The 20,970-nt window shown below is 45.5% G+C and overlaps 1 protein-coding gene across 4 annotated transcripts in view; it reads left to right on the forward strand.

Annotated features, from left to right (window-relative positions):
* Positions 1 to 20,970, forward strand: part of lrrc31 (leucine rich repeat containing 31) — a 113,148-nt gene that overhangs the window by 42,011 nt on the left and 50,167 nt on the right. For all 4 annotated transcript variants that reach the window (XM_080186153.1, XM_080186152.1, XM_080186155.1 and 1 more), the window contains exons 5-6: positions 4,929 to 5,096; positions 6,513 to 6,680. In XM_080186153.1, coding sequence (XP_080042279.1) covers positions 4,929 to 5,096; positions 6,513 to 6,680 — 336 coding nt within the window. The remainder of the gene's footprint in view (positions 1 to 4,928; positions 5,097 to 6,512; positions 6,681 to 20,970) is intronic.

The raw sequence follows: 20,970 nt of genomic DNA on the forward strand, positions 1-20,970 counted from the left end.
AATTCTCTGTTGAGAAAAGAGGATGATGGAGTGGCGAAAGGAGTGATGTCGTGTTGCAAAGTTGAGGAGAGTAATTGTAGATTGGGAGATGGGAAGTCAGAATTTGGTGTTTGTAGAATGGTAAAATGCTTGGGGGGGGGTGGGGTGGGGAGAAGCATTGTGGGATGCCTGTAAAAGCTGATACTTTTCTGTGCTTAGAGAGTTAAAAAGATCTAAGTACACAGAGAGCCCAAACTGAAACATCAGAACTAGGAGCAGAAGTAGGCCATCTGGCTCTTCCTGGCTGATCTTTTCATGGATTCAGCTCCACTTACCCACCCGCTCACCATAACCCTTAATTCTTTTACTGTTCAAAAATGTATCTATCCTTGCGTTAAAAACATTCAATGAGGGAGCCTCAACTGCTTCACTGGGCAGGGAATTCCACAGATTCACAACCCTTTGTGTGAAGAAGTTCCTCCTCAACTCAGTCCTAAATCTGCTTCCCCTTATTTTGAGGCTACGCCCCCTAGTTCTAGTTTCCCCCGCCAATGGAAACAACTTCCCTGCTTCTATCTTATCGATTCCCTTCATAATCTTAAACGTTTCTATAAAATCTTCCCTCATTCTTCTGAATTCCAGTGAGTATAGCCCCAGTCTACTCAGTCTCTCCTCATAATCCACCCTCTCAACTCTGGAATCAACCTAGTGAATCTCCTCTGCACCCCCTCCAGTGCCAGTATATCCTTTCTCAAGTAAGGAGACCAAAACTGTACACAGTATTCCAGGTGTGGCCTCACCAGCACCTTATACAGCTGCAACATAACCTCACTGTTTTTAAACTCCATCCCTCTCGCAATGAAGGACACAATTCCATTTGCCTTCTTAATTACCTGCTGCAACTGCAAACCAACTCCTTGAGATTCCTGCAAAGGACACCCAGGTCCCTCTGCACAGCAGCATGCTGCAATTTTTTACCATTTAAATAACAGTCCATTTTGCTGTTATTCCTACCAAAGGGAATAAGGGATAGGATTTATGATCATCTAGAGAGAAATAAATTGATTAGGGATAGTCAACACGGTTTTGTGAAGGGTAGGTCGTGCCTCACAGACCTTATTGAGTTTTTTGAAAAGGTGACCAAAGAGGTGGATAAGGGTAAGGCAGTTGACGTGGTGTATATGGATTTTAGCAAAGCGTTTGATAAGGTTCCCCATGGTAGGCTATTGCAGAAAATGCAGATGCACGGGATTGAAGGTGATTTAGCAGTTTGGATCAGGAATTGGCTAGCTGATAGAAGACAGAGGGTGGTGGTTGATGGGAAATATTCAACGTGGAGTTCAGTTACAAGGGGTGTGCCGCAGGGATCTGTTTTGGGGCCACTGTTGTTTGTCATTTTTATAACTGACCTAGATGAGGGTGGAGAAGGATGGATTAGTAAATTTGCTGATGACACCAAAGTCGGAGGAGTTGTAGACAGTGAGGATGGATGTTACAGTTTGCGGAGGGACATAGACAAGCTGCAGAGCTGGGCTGAGAGGTGGCAAATGGAGTTTAATACAGAAAAGTGTGAGGTGATTCACTTTGGTAAGAGTAACAGGAGTACAGAATATAGGGCTAATGGAAGGACTCTGAGTAGTGTTGATGAGCAGAGAGACCTTGGTGTCCATGTGCATAGCTCCCTGAAAGTTGGCACCCAGGTTGATAAGGTTGTTGAGAAGGCGTACGGTGTGTTAGCTTTTATTGGTAGAGGGATTGAATTTCGGAGCTGTGAGGTCATGTTGCAACTGTACAAAACTCTGGTGTGGCCGCACTTGGAGTATTGCGTACAGTTCTGGTCGCCGCATTATAAGAAAGATGTGGAAGCATTGGAAAAGGTGCAGAGGAGGTTTACCAGGATGTTGGCTGGTATGGTGAGAAGATCTTATGAGGAAAGGCTGAGGGACTTGAGGTTATTTTCATTGGAGAGAAGAAGGTTAAGAGGTGACCTAATTGAGGCATACAAGATGATAAGAGGATTAGATAGGGTGGACAGTGAGAGCCTTTTTCCTCGGATGGTGATGGCTAACACGAGTGGACGTAGCTTTAAGTTGAGGGGTGGGAATTATAGGACGGATGTCAGAGGTAGGTTCTTTACTCAGAGGGTAGTAAGGTCGTGAAATGCCCTGCCTGCAGCAGTTGTGGACTCGCCAACTTTAAGGGTGTTCAAATGGTCAGTGGATAGGCATATGGATAACATTGGAATAGTTTAGGTTAGAGGGTCATTAGATTGGTTCCACTGGTCAGTGCAACATCGAGGGCCGAAGGGCCTGGACTGCGCTGTAATGTTCTATGTTTTATAAAATGGATGACCTCACATTTACCAACATTGTACTCCATCTGCCAGACCCTCGCCTGCTCACTTAGACTGTCTATATCCCTTTGCAGACTTTCAGCGCCCTCTGCACACTTTGCTCTGCCACTCATCTTAGTGTCATCTGCGAATTTTGCCGCATGACACTTGGTCCCCAACTTCAAATCATCTATGTAAATCGTAAACAATTGCGATCCCAACACTGATCCCTGAGACACACCACTAGTCAGTAATCGCTTACCAGAAAAACACCCATTACCCCTGCTCTCTGCTTTCTGTTAGTTAATCCTCTATCAGTGCTAACACATTACCTGTAACACCATGCACCTTTATCTTACAACATGTGATTCCAGGCCCACAGCAATGTGGTTGACTCTCAACTGCCCTCCCAGGGCAATTAGCAATGGGCAATAAATGCTGGCCAGCCATTGATGCTCATGTCCCACAAATTAATAAAAAAACTAAGCTTATTGGTGGGTTGGCAGCCTTTAATCAAAGTCTTTTATTGGATGAGCATCCATAGAAATGCCAGTATTTGTGGCTCATACTTCACTGCCCTTGAAGATGATGGTGAGCTGCCCTCTTCAACCTGCTGTAGGTACTCCCACAGTGCTGTTAGGGAGCGAATTCTAGGAATGACAATATATTTCCAAGTCGGATGGGGAGTGACTTGGAGGGGAACCTACAGGTGGTGGTGTTTGCAGGATCTGCTATTCTTGTCCTTCTGGATAATAGAGTTTTGGAAGAAGCTATTGGGGAAATCTTGCTGAGCAGTCTGATTTATCACTTCCAAGGATTAAAATCTGTATTTCTCTCTCTCATCATGCACTTCAGTATTGGGAATATTGACAGGATAATGACCGATCCTGTGCAGCTGAATATTTTGATGGTGTATTTTCACAGGACGGAAAGTATTTTCTGTCTTCCTTGTGGCAGCTAGAGAGTTAATCTGGTCCGTCACAGCAACCCCGTATCAATATTTGGAAGGACAAAAACAAAAATGGGTCTCACCCTGGAAAATAAAATCTCCATAGAATAATTCAGTGCAGAAGAGGCCCGTAGGCCTATCGAGACTGCACCAATACGCGAAAAATACCTGACCTTTCTCCTAATCCCATCCATCAGCACTTGGCCCAGAGCCCTAAATGTTAAGATCTGCCAAGTGCTCCTCCAAGTACTTTTTAAAAGATGTGATGTATCCCGGCACCACCATTTCACCCCCCCCCCCCCCCCCCCCCCCCAGGCAATGCATTCCAGACCCTCACCACCCTCTGAGTAGAAATGTTTTTTTCTCACATCGCCCCCTAAACCTCCTGCCCCCACTTGAAACTATGTCACCTCGTAACTGATCCTTCAGCTAAGGGGAACAGCTGCTCCTTATCCACTCTGTCCGTGACCTTTATAATTTTGTACACCTTAATCAGGTCACCCCTCAGTCTTCTCTGCTCCAACAGAAGCAAACCAATCCGATCGAACCTCTCTTCATAATGTAAATGTTCCGTCCTGCATTGCTTTCTATCGCATTGGCTCGTGGAATGCTGGCCCCTGATCTTTGGGTCCAACATTATTTATTCCGTGTCCGAATTCATGATGTGGAAACTAACGTGGTCTGTAACTGATTCCTTCTTGATTATATCCAACCTATTCCTCCAAACTCCCTCTCCTTGACCCTGGGTGGAGAAGTGGCAGATGGACTTCAACGCAGATAAATGTGTAGTAGTCCATTTTAGCAGGGCCAATGGGATGAAGGAGTACAATATCAAGAGTAGGAGTCTTAGCTGTGTTGAGGAGCAGAAGGATCTTGGGGTCCAGGTCCATAGGACTCTTAAATTGGCCTCGCAGGTGGAGGAGGTGGTCAAGAAGGCGTATGGTGTACTGGCCTTCATTAATCGAGGGATTGAGTTTAGGAGTCGGGAGGTAATGCTGCAACTTTATAAGACCCTTGTCAGACCTCACTTGGAGTACTGTGCGCAGTTCTGGTCGCCTCAATACAGGAAGGATGTGGAAGCTATTGAGAGGGTGCAGAGGAGATTTACAAGGATGTTGCCTGGATTGGGAGGCATGCCTTATGAAGATAGGTTGAGGGAGCTAGGTCTCTTCTCCCTGGAGAGACGAAGGTTGAGAGGTGACCTGATAGAGATTTATAAAATGTTGAGAGGAATAGATAGGGTGGATTCTCAGAGGCTATTTCCCCGGGTTGAAATGGTCGCTACGAGAGGACACAGGTTTAAGGTGCTGGGAAGCAGGTACAGAGGAGATGTTAGGGGTAAGTTTTCACTCAGAGGGTGGTGAGTGAATGGAATCGGCTGCCGTCGGGGGTGGTGGAGGCGAACTCGCTGGGGACTTTTAAGAGACTTCTGGATGAGTACATGGGATTTAATGGGATTGACGGTTACAGACAGACCTGGTAGGCAGGGATATGATCAGTGCAACTTGTGGGCTGAAGGGCCTGTTTGTGCTGTAGTGTTCTATGTTCTAAAATCTAGGAAGTCCACAGATGTGGTCCACATCTGGTGCTGGGATACAGGTTCAGGGATTGTATATGTTTTGTAGCCCAGAAGCAGGATTTAAAATATCTGTCCATTATTATCTTCAGCGACATTGTTGCCAAACTTACCAAATTTGGAGGAGTTGGATCTTTCTTGGAACGAGTTAATTGGTGGAACTCTTAAACTGCTGACCAATCCCTTGCAACAGCTATCGCAGCTGAAGGTGCTTGTGCTGGGCAGCTGCAGACTTTCGGAGCCAGATGTTTCTGCCCTCGGTATGTGCATTTAATTCTTGTGCCCGCTCCGGTCTCGGGACACGATCATTGAGCTGATTTCTAAATGATGGCCACATTTCGTTTCTCAGAATTCTCCCTTGCATGAAAACATTGGCTTTTGATGGGAACAGTTCCTGAAGGTGCTGACTCTCACTGGGATCCAGTTCCTGAAGGTGCTGACTCTCACTGGGATCCAGTTCCTGAAGGTGCTGACTCTCACTGGGATCCAGTTCCTGAAGGTGCTGACTCTCACTGGGATCCAGTTCCTGAAGGTGCTGACTCTCACTGGGATCCAGTTCCTGAAGGTGCTGACTCTCACTGGGATCCAGTTCCTGAAGGTGCTGACTCTCACTGGGATCCAGTTCCTGAAGGTGCTGACTCTCACTGGGATCCAGTTCCTGAAGGTGCTGACTCTCACTGGGATCCAGTTCCTGAAGGTGCTGACTCTCACTGGGATCCAGTTCCTGAAGGTGCTGACTCTCACTGGGATACAGTTCCTGAAGGTGCTGACTCTCACTGGGATCCAGTTCCTGAAGGTGCTGACTCTCACTGGGATCCAGTTCCTGAAGGTGCTGACTCTCACTGGGATACAGTTCCTGAAGGCGCTGACTCTCACTGGGATCCAGTTCCTGAAGGTGCTGACTCTCACTGGGATACAGTTCCTGAAGGTGCTGACTCTCACTGGGATCCAGTTCCTGAAGGTGCTGACTCTCACTGGGATACAGTTCCCGAAGCTGCTGACTCTCACTGGGATACAGTTCCTGAAGGTGCTGACTCTCACTGGGATCCAGTTCCTGAAGGTGCTGACTCTCACTGGGATACAGTTCCTGAAGGTGCTGACTCTCACTGGGATCCAGTTCCTGAAGCTGCTGACTCTCACTGGGATCCAGTTCCTGAAGGTGCTGACTCTCACTGGGATCCAGTTCCTGAAGGTGCTGACTCTCACTGGGATCCAGTTCCTGAAGGCGCTGACTCTCACTGGGATACAGTTCCTGAAGGTGCTGACTCTCACTGGGATCCAGTTCCTGAAGGTGCTGACTCTCACTGGGATCCAGTTCCTGAAGGTGCTGACTCTCACTGGGATCCAGTTCCTGAAGGTGCTGACTCTCACTGGGATACAGTTCCCGAAGCTGCTGACTCTCACTGGGATCCAGTTCCTGAAGCTGCTGACTCTCACTGGGATCCAGTTCCCGAAGCTGCTGACTCTCACTGGGATCCAGTTCCTGAAGGTGCTGACTCTCACTGGGATCCAGTTCCTGAAGGTGCTGACTCTCACTGGGATACAGTTCCTGAAGGTGCTGACTCTCTCTGGGATACAGTTCCTGAAGGTGCTGACTCTGGGTCACATGATAAACAACTATTTTGGTAATTAATCAGATATTTAAATGGAAGGATCATTGAGGAATTGCTTTGCAGGTGACAGCATTCAACATTTGCCAAACATTGAAGAGCTCGATTTATCCTGGAACAGCGCCTTAGGTGGGAATCTCTCTCTCATCACTGGAAAGTTGACGCCAGTCAGTAAACTCAAGGTTGTAAAGCTGGTTGATTGTAACCTCACTCCAGAAGATGGGAGAGCCTTGGGTAATAATTACTCCATAAAACTTATTAGCTGCTTAATTTAGAGTCTGTAACACTTGTCTTATTGATTGTGAGAATGTGAACTATTATCTGTCTCTGTTAGAAGAATGCTATTGATATTTAATCATTTGTTTCTCTTTAAGGAGATTTTAGTTGCTTCACTGCGGACCATTTCACTAAACCAGTCAATATTTCTGCCCTCTCCTCCCACTCCTCTCTGTCTCATGCAGTCAGCACTGGTTTCTGTTCCTCACTCCCTTCGATCCATCTTCCCATTAAATGCAGCAATAGTTTTCACCTCACGTGTTCCTCGTGGTAACAATGTTTACGCTGTAGCCACTCCCTGGTTAGAATTTTCCTCCTAAGACATTGAATTTGTTGGTTATCCTCTTTATTCTTAGCTCCATTTTTGTCCCCTCCCAAAACCGGGAGAATTTGTTTGAAGAGTTATCAGGTCTCCTCAGTCTCCCCTCTCCTGGAGAAAAGCGCGACAAAAATCATTTTTTTCAGACGCACTGAACCTCCTGGTTCCAGTTGAGTAAATAATTTTCCACCTGTGCAAATGCCTCCATCATCCTTTAATAAACCAGGAACCAAAATGTTCTAAAGTTTAACATCTGTAGATTTCTATTCTGTTCTCAGGAAATGAATCTCAATGCCTGATTCGTATTTTCCTTAGCCTCATGAACTTACATTGTTATATTTAATATTTGTCGATCTGGGTCCCTTAGCCTGCTGCTATTTAGCCATTGATTTTCCAAAACAATATGATGGCGGAATCTTCTGACATTTGGATAATTGATGAGGGAAGGACTGTGGATGTAACGTGTATGGATTTTAGTAAGGCATTTGACAAAGTCCCACATGGCAGACTGGTACAAAAACTAAAATCACATGGGATTCGGGGTGGGCTGGCTAGATGGATACTGAACTGGCTGGTTAAAGTTGGACTTTAACCTGGTGTTATGAGACTTCTTACTGTGTTTACCTCAGTCCAATGCTGGCATCTCCACATCATGGGTTACAGAAGACAGAGCGTAGCGGTGGAAGGGTGTTTTTCAGAATGGAGATCTTGTAGCTAGTGGTGTTCCGCAGGGGTCAGTGCTGGGACTTTTATTGTTTGTAGCATATATAAATGATCTGGAGGAAAATGTGGGTGGTCTAATAGTAAATTTGTGGATGACACGAAGATTGGCAGAGTTGCTGATAGTGCTGGGAATTGTCAGAGGATACAACAGGATATAAATAGATTGGAGACTTGGACACAGAAAAGGCAGATGGCATTTAATCCAGATAAATGTGAAGTGATGCATTGTGGAGGATCAGATTTAAGTGTGAATGGCAGAATCCTTTGGAACATTAACATAGAAACATAGAAGATACGAGCAGGAGAAGGCCTTTCAAGCCTGCTCCACCATTTATTACGATCATGCTGGTCATCCAACTCAATAGCCTAATCCCACTTTCTCCCCATAACCTTTGATCCCATTTGCCCCGAGTGCTATATCTAGCTGCCTCTTGAACACATTCAATGTTTTAGCATCAACTACTTCCTGTAGTAATGAATTCCCCAGGCTCACCACTCTTTGGGTGAAGAAATGTCTCCTCATCTCTGTTCTAAATGGTCCACCTGGAATCCTCAGACTATGACCCCTGGTGCTGGACTTCTCTACCATCAGGAACGTCCTTCCTGCATCTAACCTATCTAGACCTGTTAGAATTTTATAAGTCTCTATGAGATCCCTCCTGATTCGCCTGAACTCCAGTGAAAACAATCCTAACCTACTCAATCTCTCCTCATATGTCAGTCTCACCAACCCTGGAATCAGCCTGGTAAACCTTCACTGCACTTCCTCGAGAGCAAGAACATCCTTCCACAGAAAAGGAGACCAAAACAGCAACAATAGTCTAGGTGTGTCCTCAGCAAGGCCCTGTATATTTGCAACAACACATCCCTACTCCTGTACTCGAAACCTCTCACAATGATGGCCAACATGCCATTTGCCTTCTTTACCGCCTGCTGCACCTGCACGCTGACCTTCAGTGACTGGTGCACAAGGACACCCAGATCCCTCTGCACACTCCCCTCTCCCAGTTTACAGCCATTCAGGTAGTAATCTGCTGCCTTGTTTTTGCTTCCAAAGTGAATAATCTCACATTTATCCAAATTATACTGCATCTGCCATTGATTTGCCCACTCACCCAACCTGTCCAGATCATTCTGAAGGATCTCTGCATCCGTGTCACAGTTCACTCTCCCACCCAACGTGGTATCATCTGCAAACTTTGAGATGTTGCATTTTGTTTCCTCATCCAAATCATTAATCTATATTGTGAATAACTGGGGTCTCAGCACTGATTCCTGTGGCATCTCGTTAGTTACTGCCTGCCAATTTGAAAAGCACCCATTAATTCCTACTGTTTGTTTCCTCTCTGCCAGCTAGTTTTCTATCACATCTCAATATACTCCCTCCAATCCCATGTGCTTTAATCTTGCTCGATAGTCTCTTGTGCGGGACTTTGTCAAACATTTTCTGAAAGTCCAAATATACCACATCGACTGGCTCCCCCTTGTCAACTCTACTGGTTACATCTCCAAAAAATACCAGTAGATTTGTCAAGCATGATTTCCCCTTCATTAATCCATGCTGTCTCTATCTGATCCTGTAATGAGCTGATGGCACAAATCAGCACAAATGGATATGATCTAGTGACCATTACAGAAACGTGGTTGCAGGGTGACCGGGATGGGGAACTGAATATCCAGGGGTATCAGGCGTTTAGGAAGGATAGACGGGAGGAAAAAGGGGGTGGGGTAGCTCTGTTAATAAAGGATAATATCAGGGCGGTAGTAAGGGAAGATATAGGCTCCAAAGAGCAGAACGTGGAATCGTTGTGGGTGGAGATAAGGAATAGTAAGGGGAGGAAGACACTGGTGGGTGTGGTCTATAGGCCCCCAAATAATAACTTTGAGGTGGGGTGGGCTATAAACAAGCAAATAATTGATGTGTGCAGAAACGGAACGGCGATAATTATGGGGGATTTTAATCTGCATATTGATTGGATGACCCAAGTTGGACGCGGTGGGCTTGAGGAAGAGTTCTTGGAATGCTGTCGGGATAGTTTCCTTGAACAGTGTGTGACGGAACCTACGAGGGAGCGAGCTATCTTAGATCTGGTACTGTGTAACGAGGCAGGTAGAATTAGGGATCTTCTTGTGAGGGATCCTCTGAGGACAGGTGATCTCAATATGGTTGAATTTTTGATACAGATGGAGGATGAGAAAGTAGGGTCACGAACCTGTGTCCTGTGTTTGAACAGAGGGGATGAGAGAGGAATTGGCAAATGTAGATTGGGGGCGCAGATTGGTTGGTAGGACGGCTGAGGAACAGTGGAGGATTTTTAAGGAGATCTTTTTCTGTACTCAGCAGAAATATATTCCGATGGTAAAGAAGGGCTGTAAGAAAAGGGATAACCAGCTGTGGATAACGAAGGAAATAAAGAAGAGTATTAAATTAAAAACCGATGCGTACAGAGTGGCCAAAAATAGTGGGGAATTAGAAGATTGGGAAAGATTTTAAAAAAACGACAAAGAACGACTAAGAAAGTGATAAAGAAAGGAAAGAGAGAGTATGAAACTAAACTAGCTCAAAATATAAAAAAGTTTTTACAAATATGTATAAAGGAAGAGACTGACTAGAGTGAATGTTGGACCCTTGGAGGACGAGGCGGGGGGGATTTAATAATGGAAAACGAGGAAATGGCTGAGATTTTAAATAAGTTTTTTGTGTCAGTCTTCATAAGAACATAACCGTCTTCACGATGGAGGACACAAATAGCTTACCAAATATTAACAATCGAGGGTTAGTAAGAGATGAGGTCCTTAATGCAATTACTGTTACTAAAGAGGTAGCGATTGGTAGACTAATGGGACTGAAGGAATGCATCCCAGGGTTCTGAAAGAAATGGCAGAGGTGATAGCTGATGCCTTTGTAATTATTTATCGAAATTCACTGGACTCTAGGGACGTGCCGGCGGATTGGAAAACAGCTAATGTTATGCCGCTGTTTAAAAAAGGTAGCAGACAAAAGGCAGGGAATTATAGGCCGGTTAGTTTAACGTCTGTAGTTGGAAAAATGCTAGAATCCGTCATCAAAGAAGAAATAGCAAGACACCTAGAAAAGAATGGTTTGATCAAGCAGACGCAGCACGGATGTGTGAAGGGGAAGTCGTGTTTAACAAATTTATTGGATTTCTATGAGGATGTGACTAGCGTGGTAGACAGAGGGGAACCGGTGGATGTGGTGTTTTTAGATTTCCAGAAGGCGTTTGATAAGGTGCCTCACAAAAGATTGCTGCAGAAAGTTGAGGTGCACGGAGTTGGGGGTAAGGTGTTAGCGTGGATAGAGGATTGGCTGTCTAATAGGAAGCAGAGAGTTGGAATCAATGGGTGCTATTCTGGTTAGCAGTTGGTGACTCATGGAGTGCCGCAGGGATCGGTGCTGGGGCCTCAACTATTTACCATTTATATAGATGATCTGGAGGAGGGGGCTGAGTGTAGGGTAACAAAATTTGCTGATGACACAAAGATGAGTGGAAAAGCAAATTGCGTGGAGGGTGTGGAAAGTCTGTAGAGGGATCTGGATAGGCTGAGTGAGTGGGTGAGGACCTGGCAGATGGAGTATAACGTTAGCAAGTGTGAGGTTATCCACTTTGGAAGAAATAAAAGTAAAATGGAATATTATTTAAATGGTGAAAAATTACAACATGCTACGGTGCAGAGGGAACTGGGGGGTCCTTGTGCATGAATCGCAAAAACCCAGTCTGTAGGTGCAGCAGGTGATCAAGAAGGCGAATGGAATGTTAGAACATAGAACATTACAGCGCAGAACAGGCCCTTCGGCCCACGATGTTGCGCCGACCAGTTACAAAAACAATGACCCACTAGCCTATACCAATCCCTTTTCGTCCATAAACCTATCCATAGATCTCTTAAACACCCCCAAACTAGGCGCATTTACAACTGCAGCAGGCAGGGCATTCCAATCCCTCACCACCCGCTGGGTAAAGAACCTACCCCTGACATCCGTCCTATAACTACCCCCCCTTAATTTAAAGCCATGCCCCCTCGTGCTAGCTTTCTCCATCCGAGGAAAAAGGCTATCACTATCCACCCTATCTAAACCTCTAATCATCTTATATGTTTCAATAAGATCCCCTCTTAGCCGCCTTCTTTCCAACGAAAACAACCCTAAATCCCTCAGTCTCTCCTCATAGGATCTCCTCACCATACCAGGCAACATCCTAGTAAACCTCCTCTGCACCCTCTCCAAAGCCTCCACATCCTTCTTGTAATGTGGGGACCAGAACTGCACACAGTACTCCAAGTGCGGCCGCACCAGAGTAGTGTACAGTTGCAACATGACGCTGCGACTCCTAAATTCAATCCCCCTACCAATAAACGCCAAGACACCGTACGCCTTCTTAACAACCTTATCTCCTTGATTCCCAACTTTCAGGGATCTATGTACACATACACCTAGATCCCTCTGTTCATCCACACTATTCAAAGTCCTCCCGTTAGCCCTATACTCGACACATCTGTTGCTCCTACCAAAGTGAATTACCTCACACTTCTCCGCATTAAATTCCATCTGCCACCTCTCGGCCCAGCTCTGCAACCTATCTAAGTCTGCCTGCAGACTATGACACCCTTCCTCACAATCTACCACACCTCCGACTTTGGTGTCATCAGCAAATTTACTAATCCACCCAACTATACCCTCATCCAGATCATTAATAAAGATTACAAACAACAGTGGCCCCAAAACAGATCCCTGAGGCACACCACTCGTAACCGAACTCCATGATGAATATTTACCATCAACCACCACCCTCTGTCTCCTATCTGCTAGCCAATTCCTGATCCAACTTCTTAGATTACCCACAATCCCATACATCTGCATTTTCTGCAGAAGCCTACCATGGTGAACCTTATCGAACGCCTTACTAAAATCCATATATACCACGTCAACTGCCTAGCCCCCATCCGCCTCTTTGGTCACCTTCTCAAAAAACTCAATAAGGTTAGTAAGGCACGACCTACCCGCTACAAAACCATGCTGACTATCTCCAATCAATTCATTACTCTCCAAATAACTATAAATCCTATCCCTAATAATTTTTTCTAAAACCTTGCCCACAACAGAAGTAAGACTCACCGGTCTATAATTCCCGGCAAAGTCTCTGTTCCCCTTCTTAAACAATGGGACAACATTCGCTATCCTCCAATCCTCCGGGACTACACCAGAGACCAATGACGACCTGAAGATCAGAGCCAGAGGCTCTGCAATCACCTCTCTAGCCTCCCAGAGAATCCTAGGGTAGATCCCATCCGGACCAGGGGACTTATCTATTTTCAGCCCCTCAAGAATATCCAGCACATCCCCCTTATCAACCGTAATACTGTCTATTTTACACCCCTGCAACCCAGTGTCCTCCTCAGCTATATTCATGTCCCCCTGCGTGAACACCGAAGAGAAATATTGGTTCAATGCTTCTCCAATCTCCTCCGGTTCCACACACAACTTCCCTCTGCTGTCTGTAACTGGCCCTAATCTTGCCCTGACCAACCTTCTGTTCCTGACATACCTATAGAACGCCTTAGGATTAAGGAGAATCCTATCAGCCAAAGTCTTCTCATGTCCTCTTTTAGCCCTTCTTAACTCACTCTTCAACTCCCTCCTAGCCAATCTAAAGCTTTCTAGTGCACTACCTGAGCCCTCAAATCTCATCCGAACATAAGCCTCCTTTTTCTTTTTAACCATCGACTCAACTCTTTTAGTGCACCACGGTTCCCTAGATCTACCAATTCCTCCATGCCTGACAGGGACATACCTATCAAGGACTCGCAGTAGCTGCTCCTTGAAAAAACTCCACATTTCGGACGTTCCCAGTCCCTGTAATCTCCTAATCCAACCTATGCTTCCTAATTCACTCCTAATAGCCTCATAATTACCCTTACCCCAGCTAAAACTACTGACCCGAGGTTCATGCCTATCCCTTCCCATCACTAAGGTGAACGTAACCGAATTGTGGTCACTATCACCAAAATGCATACCAACTTCCAAGTCTAGCACCTGGTCTGGCTCATTTCCCAGCACCAAATCCAATATAGCCTCACCTCTAGTTGGCCTATCTACATACTGAGTCAAAAAACCTTCCTGCACACTTTGTACAAACACTGACCCCTCTAACGAGCTAGAACTATAGCAATTCCAATCAATATTCGTAAAGTTAAAGTCCCCCATGACAATTACCCTATTACTTTCACTCCTAACCAGGATTGTCTCTGCAATCCTTTCCTCAACCTCTCTAGAACTTTTAGGAGGTCTATAAAAGACTCCCAACAGGGTGACCTCTCCTCTCCTATTTCTAATCTCCGCCCATACTACCTCAACTGACAAGTCCTCATCAAACTTCCTCTCCGACACTGTGATACAGTCCTTGACTAGCAATGCTACCCCACCCCCCCCTTCTACCTTCTTCTCTACTCCAACTAAAGCATTTGTACCCCGGAACCTCCCTGCATAGCCTTAGCAAATTTACCCCCCAGGATATTGATTCCCCTCTGGTTCAGGTGTAGACCATCACTCTTATAGAGGTCCCACCTTCCCCAGAATGAGCCCCAATTGCTCAAGTACCTGAACCCCTCCCTCCTGCACCATCCCCTCAGCCATGAGTTCAAACTTTCCCTCTCTCTATTCCTCTCTAAACTATCCCGTGGCACAGGCAAGAGTCCGGATATAACTACTCTTCCAGAATTGGCCTTTAGTTTCCACCCCAACTCCATAAATCTTTGCTTAATATCCCCTTCCCTTAATCTCCCTATGTCATGTGTCCCCACATGAACTATGGCCTTTATAGCGAGGGGGATAGAATATAAAAATAGGGAGGTCTTGCTGCAACTGTACAGGGCACTGGTGAGGCCGCAGCTGGAGTACTGTGTGCAGTTTTGGTCCCCGTATTTGCGAAAGGATATTTTGGCCTTGGAGGGAGTACAGAGCAGGTTCACCAGACTGATACCGGAGATGAGGGGGTTAGCTTATGAGGAGAGATTGAGTACATTGGGTCTGTACTCGTTAGAGTTCAGAAGGCTGAGGGGGCATGTTATAGAGACATATAAGATAATGAAGGGGATGGATAGGGTAGAGGTAGAGAGATTGTTTCCACTTAGAAAGGATAGCAGAACTAGAGGGCACAGCCTCAAAATAAGGCAGGGGGTTGGGGGGGGGGGTGGGCAGTTTAGGTCAGAGTTGAGGAGGAACTTCTTCACTCAAAGGGTGGTGAATCTTTGGAATTCTCTGCCTGTTGAAGTGGTGGAGGCTACCTCGCTGAATATATTTAAGTCACAGGTAGATAGATTTCTGATCGATAAGGGAATTAAGGGTTTTGGGGAGAGAGCGGGTAAGTGGAACTGATCCACTTCAGATCAGCCATGATCTTATTGAATGGCGGGGCAGGCTCGAAGGGCTAGATGACCTACTCCTGCTCCTATTTCTTATGTTCTTGTGTCACTGCTTTCTAAATGTTCTGCTACAAAGCCCTCGATAATGGATTTGAGAATTTTCTCTATGACCAATGTTAAGCTTAACTGGTTTATATTTCCCTGTTTTCTCTCTACCTCCCTTTTTGAATATTGGAGTGATATTCCCTACCCTCCAGTCTGCAGGGACTGTTTTAGTGTCTATGGAATCCTGGAAAATGCCCACCCACGCATCCACTATTTTCAGGGCCACTTTCTTCAGTATTCTGGGATGAAGATTATCCGGCCCCGGGGATTTATCCACCTTCAATCCCATCAATTTTCCCAGCACCATTTCTCTACTAATATTGATCTCCCTCAGTTCTTCCCTCTCACTAATTCTTACATTCTCCAACATTTCTGGCATCTGATTTGTCTCCTCTTTTGTGAAGACAGAACCAAAGTATGTGTTCAATTACTCAGCCATTTTTTTGTCTCCTATTATTCATTTTCCCCCTTCTGTCTGTAGGGGACCTACATCTGTCTTCACCAACCCCTCTCTTCATGTATCTATCGAAACTCTTAGTGTCAGTCTTTATGTTCCCTGCAAGCTTTTGTACTCTATTTTCCCCTTCTTAATCAGTCCCTTGGTCCTTCTTTGCTGAATTCTAAACTGCTCCCAATCCTCAGATCTATTATTTTTCTTGGCCAATCTGTATGCTTCTTCCTTAGATCGGACACTCTGTCGAATTTCCTTTGTAAGCCATGGATTGGCCCTCTTACCCATTTTGTTTTTGTGCCAGACAGGAACAAACAGTTGCTGCCGTTCCCCCATCCGTTCCCTGAATGTTTGCCACTGTCATCTCTTTAAGTAACTCTCCCCAATCTATCCAAAAACAAAAAGCAAAGAACAGTACAGCACAGGAACAGGCCCTTCGGCCCTCCAAGCCTGCACCGATCATGTATTCCCAACTAGACCATTCGTTTGTATTCCTCTATTCCCAGTCTGTTCATGTGGCTATCTAGACAAGTCTTAAATGATCCTAGTGTGTCCGCCTCAACCACCTTGCTTGGTAGTGCATTCCAGGCCCCCACCACCCTCTGTGTAAAATACGTTCCCCGTATATCTGTACTGAATCTTATCCCCCTTACCTTGAACTTGTGACCCCTTGTGTTTGTCATTTCTGACCTGGGAAAAAGCTTCCCACTGTTCACCCTATCTATGCCCCTCGTAATTTTATAAACTTATATCAGATTGTCCCTCAACCTCTGTCTTTCCAGGGAGAACAATCCCAGTTTACCCAATCTCTCCTCATAGCTAATACCCTCCATCCCAGGCAACATCTTGGTAAACCTTTTCTGTACTCTCCAAAGCCTCCATGTCCTTCTGGTAGTGTGGCGACCAGAACTGGACACAGTATTCCAAATGTGGCCTAACCTTAATTCTACATGACTACAACATCATATGCCAACTTTTAACTCCTATGCCCCATCCAATAAAGGCAAGCATGCCATATGCCTTCTCCACCACCTTCTCCACCTGTATTGCCACCTTTAAGGATCTGTGGACTCAAGGCCAGACATACAGAGGGATCTGGGCGTGCAGTTCCACCATTCCCTAAAATTAGCAACACAGATGGCCAAGGTGATTAAGAAGACGTATGGCATTCTTGTCTTCATCAGCTGGGGCATCGAGTACAAGAGTTGGGAAATGATGTTGCAGCTATATAAAACCTTGGTTAGGTTGCATTTGGAGTATTGCGTGCAGTTCTGGTCACCACCCTATCAGAAGGACATGGAAGCTTTGGAGAGAGTGCGAAGAAGGTTCACCAGCATGTTGTTTGATCTTGAGGGTGTTGGCTACGAGGAGAGATTGAATAAACTGGGATTGTTTTCACTGGAAACCGGAGGCTGAGGGAGACCTGATAGAGGTCTACAGAATTGTGAGAGGCACAGACAGGGTGGATAGTCAGAGGCTTTTTGCTAAGATGGAAGAGTCAATTACAAGGGGACACAGGTTCAAGGGGAGAGGGGGAAAGTTTAAGGGAGATGTGCTAAGGAAGTTTTTCACTCAGAGAGTGGTGGGTGCCTGGAACGTACTGCCAGAGGAGGTGGTGGAAGCAGGCACATTAGCAACATTTAAGAGGCATCTGGATGGGTACATGAATAGGGAGGGAATAGAGGGATATAGACCGAGTAAGGGCAGAAGGATTTTTTTAGTTAGGAAATCATGATGAGCACAGGTTTGGAGGGCCGTAGGGCCTGTTCCTGTGCCGTAGTTTTCTTTGTTCTTCGAATGTTCCCGGCCGTGCAGCTGGGTTTTCTCACCAGATCATCCAGCGTCATCTATACACAGAATCCGGGGCCTGTGGATTGGGGCACTCTTTAAAACTAAAAATAAGCATCAGAAAGAAACGCCCCACTCCCCCCAACAAACATCACCCCCCACATAAAGGGAACCTCCCCCCATGCGTCTCCCAAGAGGACACACTCCTGGCTCTGCCCCCCATGCCAAGAGGGGCACTGCCAGGGGGTAGTGACACGGCATGTTCCCCTCCCTGGGGCTGTATTTTGTGTCCTTGGCGGGGGGACAGGGGTGATCAGTTATCCCCATCACTGAAACTGGGGATTTGGAAATACATGAAATCCTCATCATGGAGGAATTTAGAAAGAAAATTCCAGTAATTGTCACAACCTGTTGAGAATAAAAGACCAATAAACAGCCTGAACAGCTGCTGCTTTCGCTGATAACCCACAGTCTGTGTGAAACGTACGTGAGTCAGCAAGGAAATTGGAGAATATAGAAAACTTTAGTAAAAATGCCAGTAAAAAAAAGCAGACGGCCTATTAAAGCTGTCCAGGTGGAAAGTCGATGTGAAGGGAAAAAGTTAATGTTATCTTTGCAACATAGCTGCAAACAGGAGTTTGAATTGCTGGAAGTTAAATGGGAGACTGGTCACAGAGATAGGAACTGGAAAAGTTAGGTTAATAAAAATGTTTTGGAATTTGAGTCCCAAGTGAGAGAAATACCTGGTGAATTCATACAGAAAAATCAAAATTAGCCAGAGGTAGAAATATGTGTTCTTGACCACTGAAGGGCAGGTTAAAGAGATTGTTTTATAATGAGAGAGGAAAGGATCGCTTTCAGGAAGAGAAACCTAATATTCTGAGGGATACAGATATCACTGTGATACTGCCGTCTTCTGTCCAGAGGGGTTATTGCAGGAGAAAATATTAATTGAATATACAAGGAATTTAAATCTACCTGAGTATACAAAATTGGCTTCTTGCCAGAAGCCAGAGGGTGGTTATAGAGAGTTATTTTTCAAACTGGAGGCCTGTGACTCGCGGTGTGCCTCAGGGATCAGTGCTGGGCCCACTGTTTGTCATTTATATTAATGATTTGGATGAGAATTTAGGGGGCGTGGTTAGTAAGTTTGTAGATGACACCAAGATTGGTGGCATGGTGGACAGTGAAGAAAGTTATCTCCAATTGCAATGGGATCTTGATCAATTGGGCCAGTGGGCTGACAAATGGCAGATGGAGTTTAATTTAGACAAATGCGAGGAGATGCATTTAGGTAGATTGAACCAGGGCAGGACTTACTCAGTTAATGGTAGGGCACTGGGGAGAGTTACAGGACAAAGAGATCTAGGGATACAGGTTCATAACACGCTATTAGCCTCCTTTATGACTTTATCCACTTGAGTGGCAACCTTCAGAGATCTGAGGATATGAACCCCAAGATCTCTCTGTTCCTCAGAACCCTGCCGTTGACCCTGTAATCCGCATTCAAATTTGTCCTACCAAAATGAATCACCTCGCACTGATCAGGGTTAAACTCCATCTGTAACTTTTCAGCCCAGTTCTGCATCCTATCAATGTCTCTTTGCAGCCTACAAGAGCCCTCCATCTCATCCACTACTCCACCAATCTTGGTGTCATCAGCAAATTTACTAACCCACCTTTCAGCCCCCTCTTCCAAGTCATTGATAAAAATCACAAAGAGCAGAGGACGTAAGAACATAAGAAATAGGAGCAGGAGTAGGCCATCTAGCCCTTCGAGCCTGCCCCGCCATTCAATAAGATCATGGCTGATCTGTCGTGGCTCAGTTCCACATTCCCGCCCTCTCCCCATAACCCTTAATCCCCTCGCTTATCAAAAACCCATCAACCCGCGTCTTAAAAATATTGAGCGAGGCAGCCTCCACCACCTCAATGGGCAGAGAATTCCAGAGATTCACCACCCTTTGAGTGAAGAAGTTCCTCCTCAACTCCGTTCTAAACCGCTCCCCCCTTTATCTTGAGGCTGTGCCCCCTAGTCCTACTGTCCTTTCTGAGCGGGAAGAGTCTCTCCACCTCTATCCTATCCATCCCATTCATCATCTTATATGTCTCAATGAGATCTCCCCTCATTCTTCTAAACTCTAACAAGTACAAGCCTAATTTGTTCAGCCTCTCCTCATAGCTCAACCCCCTCAACTCCAGTATCAGCCTAGTAAACCTCCTCTGCACTCCCTCCAAGGCCAAAATATCCACTGATCTCTGTGGTACACCGCTGGTAACTGGCCTCCAGTCTAAAAATTTTCCATCCACCTCCATCCTCTGTCTTCTATGAGACAGCCAGTTACTTATCCAATCGGCCAAATTTCCTTCTATCCCACACGTCCTTATCTTCTTCATGAGCCTACCATGGGGAACTTTATCAAACGCCTTACTAAAATCCATCTCTACGACATCAACTGCTCTACCTTCATCTACACACTTAGTTACCTCCTCAAAGAATTCAATCAAATTTGTGAGGCAGGACTTACCCCTCATGAAACCGTGCTGACTATCCCGGATTAAGCTGCATCTTTCCAAATGGTCATAAATCCTGTCTCTCAGGATCCTTTCCATTAACTTACCGACCACTGAAGTAAGACAAACTGGCCAATAATTACCAGGGTCATTCCTATTTCCTTTACTGAAGAGAGGAATAACATTTGCCACTCTCCAGTCCTCTGGCACAATCCCCATGATGTGGATGTGCCGGCGTTGGATTGGGGTAAACACAGTAAAAAGTCTGACAACACCAAGTTTTAGTCCAACCGATTTATTTGATGGTAAACTCACTAGCTTTTGAGGGGTTTCCCTCTTCTTCAGGTGAATTCACCTTACTAAAATCCATCTCTACGACATCAACTGCTCTACTTTCGTCTACACACTTAGTTACCTCAAAGAATTCACCTGAAGAAGAGGGAAACCCCTCGAAAGCTAGTGAGTTTACTATCAAATAAATCGGTTGGACTAAAACCTGGTGTTGTCAGACTTTTTATAATCCCCATGGACAGAGAGGACCCAAAGATCAAAGCCAAAGGCTCCACAATCTCATCCCTTGCCTTCCAAAGTACCCTAGGATGTATCCCATCCGGCCCAGGGGACTTATCAACCCTCTGGTTTTTCAAAATTGCTAATACATCTTCCGTCAGAACATCTACCTCCTCCATCTTATCAGCCTGTATCACACACTCATCCTCAAAAACATGGCCCCTCTCCTCGGTGAACACTGAAGAAAAGTATTCATTCATCACCACTCCTGTCTCTTCTGACTCCATGCACAAGTTCCCACTACTATCCTTTACTGGCCCTAACCTCACCCTGGTCATTCTTTTATTTCTCACACAAGAGTGAAAAGCCTTGGGGTTTTCCTTTACTACTATCTCTGACAGCTTGTTCCAGACACATCATCGTCTGTGTGAAAAAATTGCCCCTCTGGAGACTTCTGT

This window comes from Carcharhinus amblyrhynchos, chromosome 3 (genome assembly GCF_965287045.1).
Source record: "Carcharhinus amblyrhynchos chromosome 3, sCarAmb.v2.hapA, whole genome shotgun sequence".
Lineage (NCBI taxonomy): Eukaryota > Metazoa > Chordata > Chondrichthyes > Carcharhiniformes > Carcharhinidae > Carcharhinus > Carcharhinus amblyrhynchos.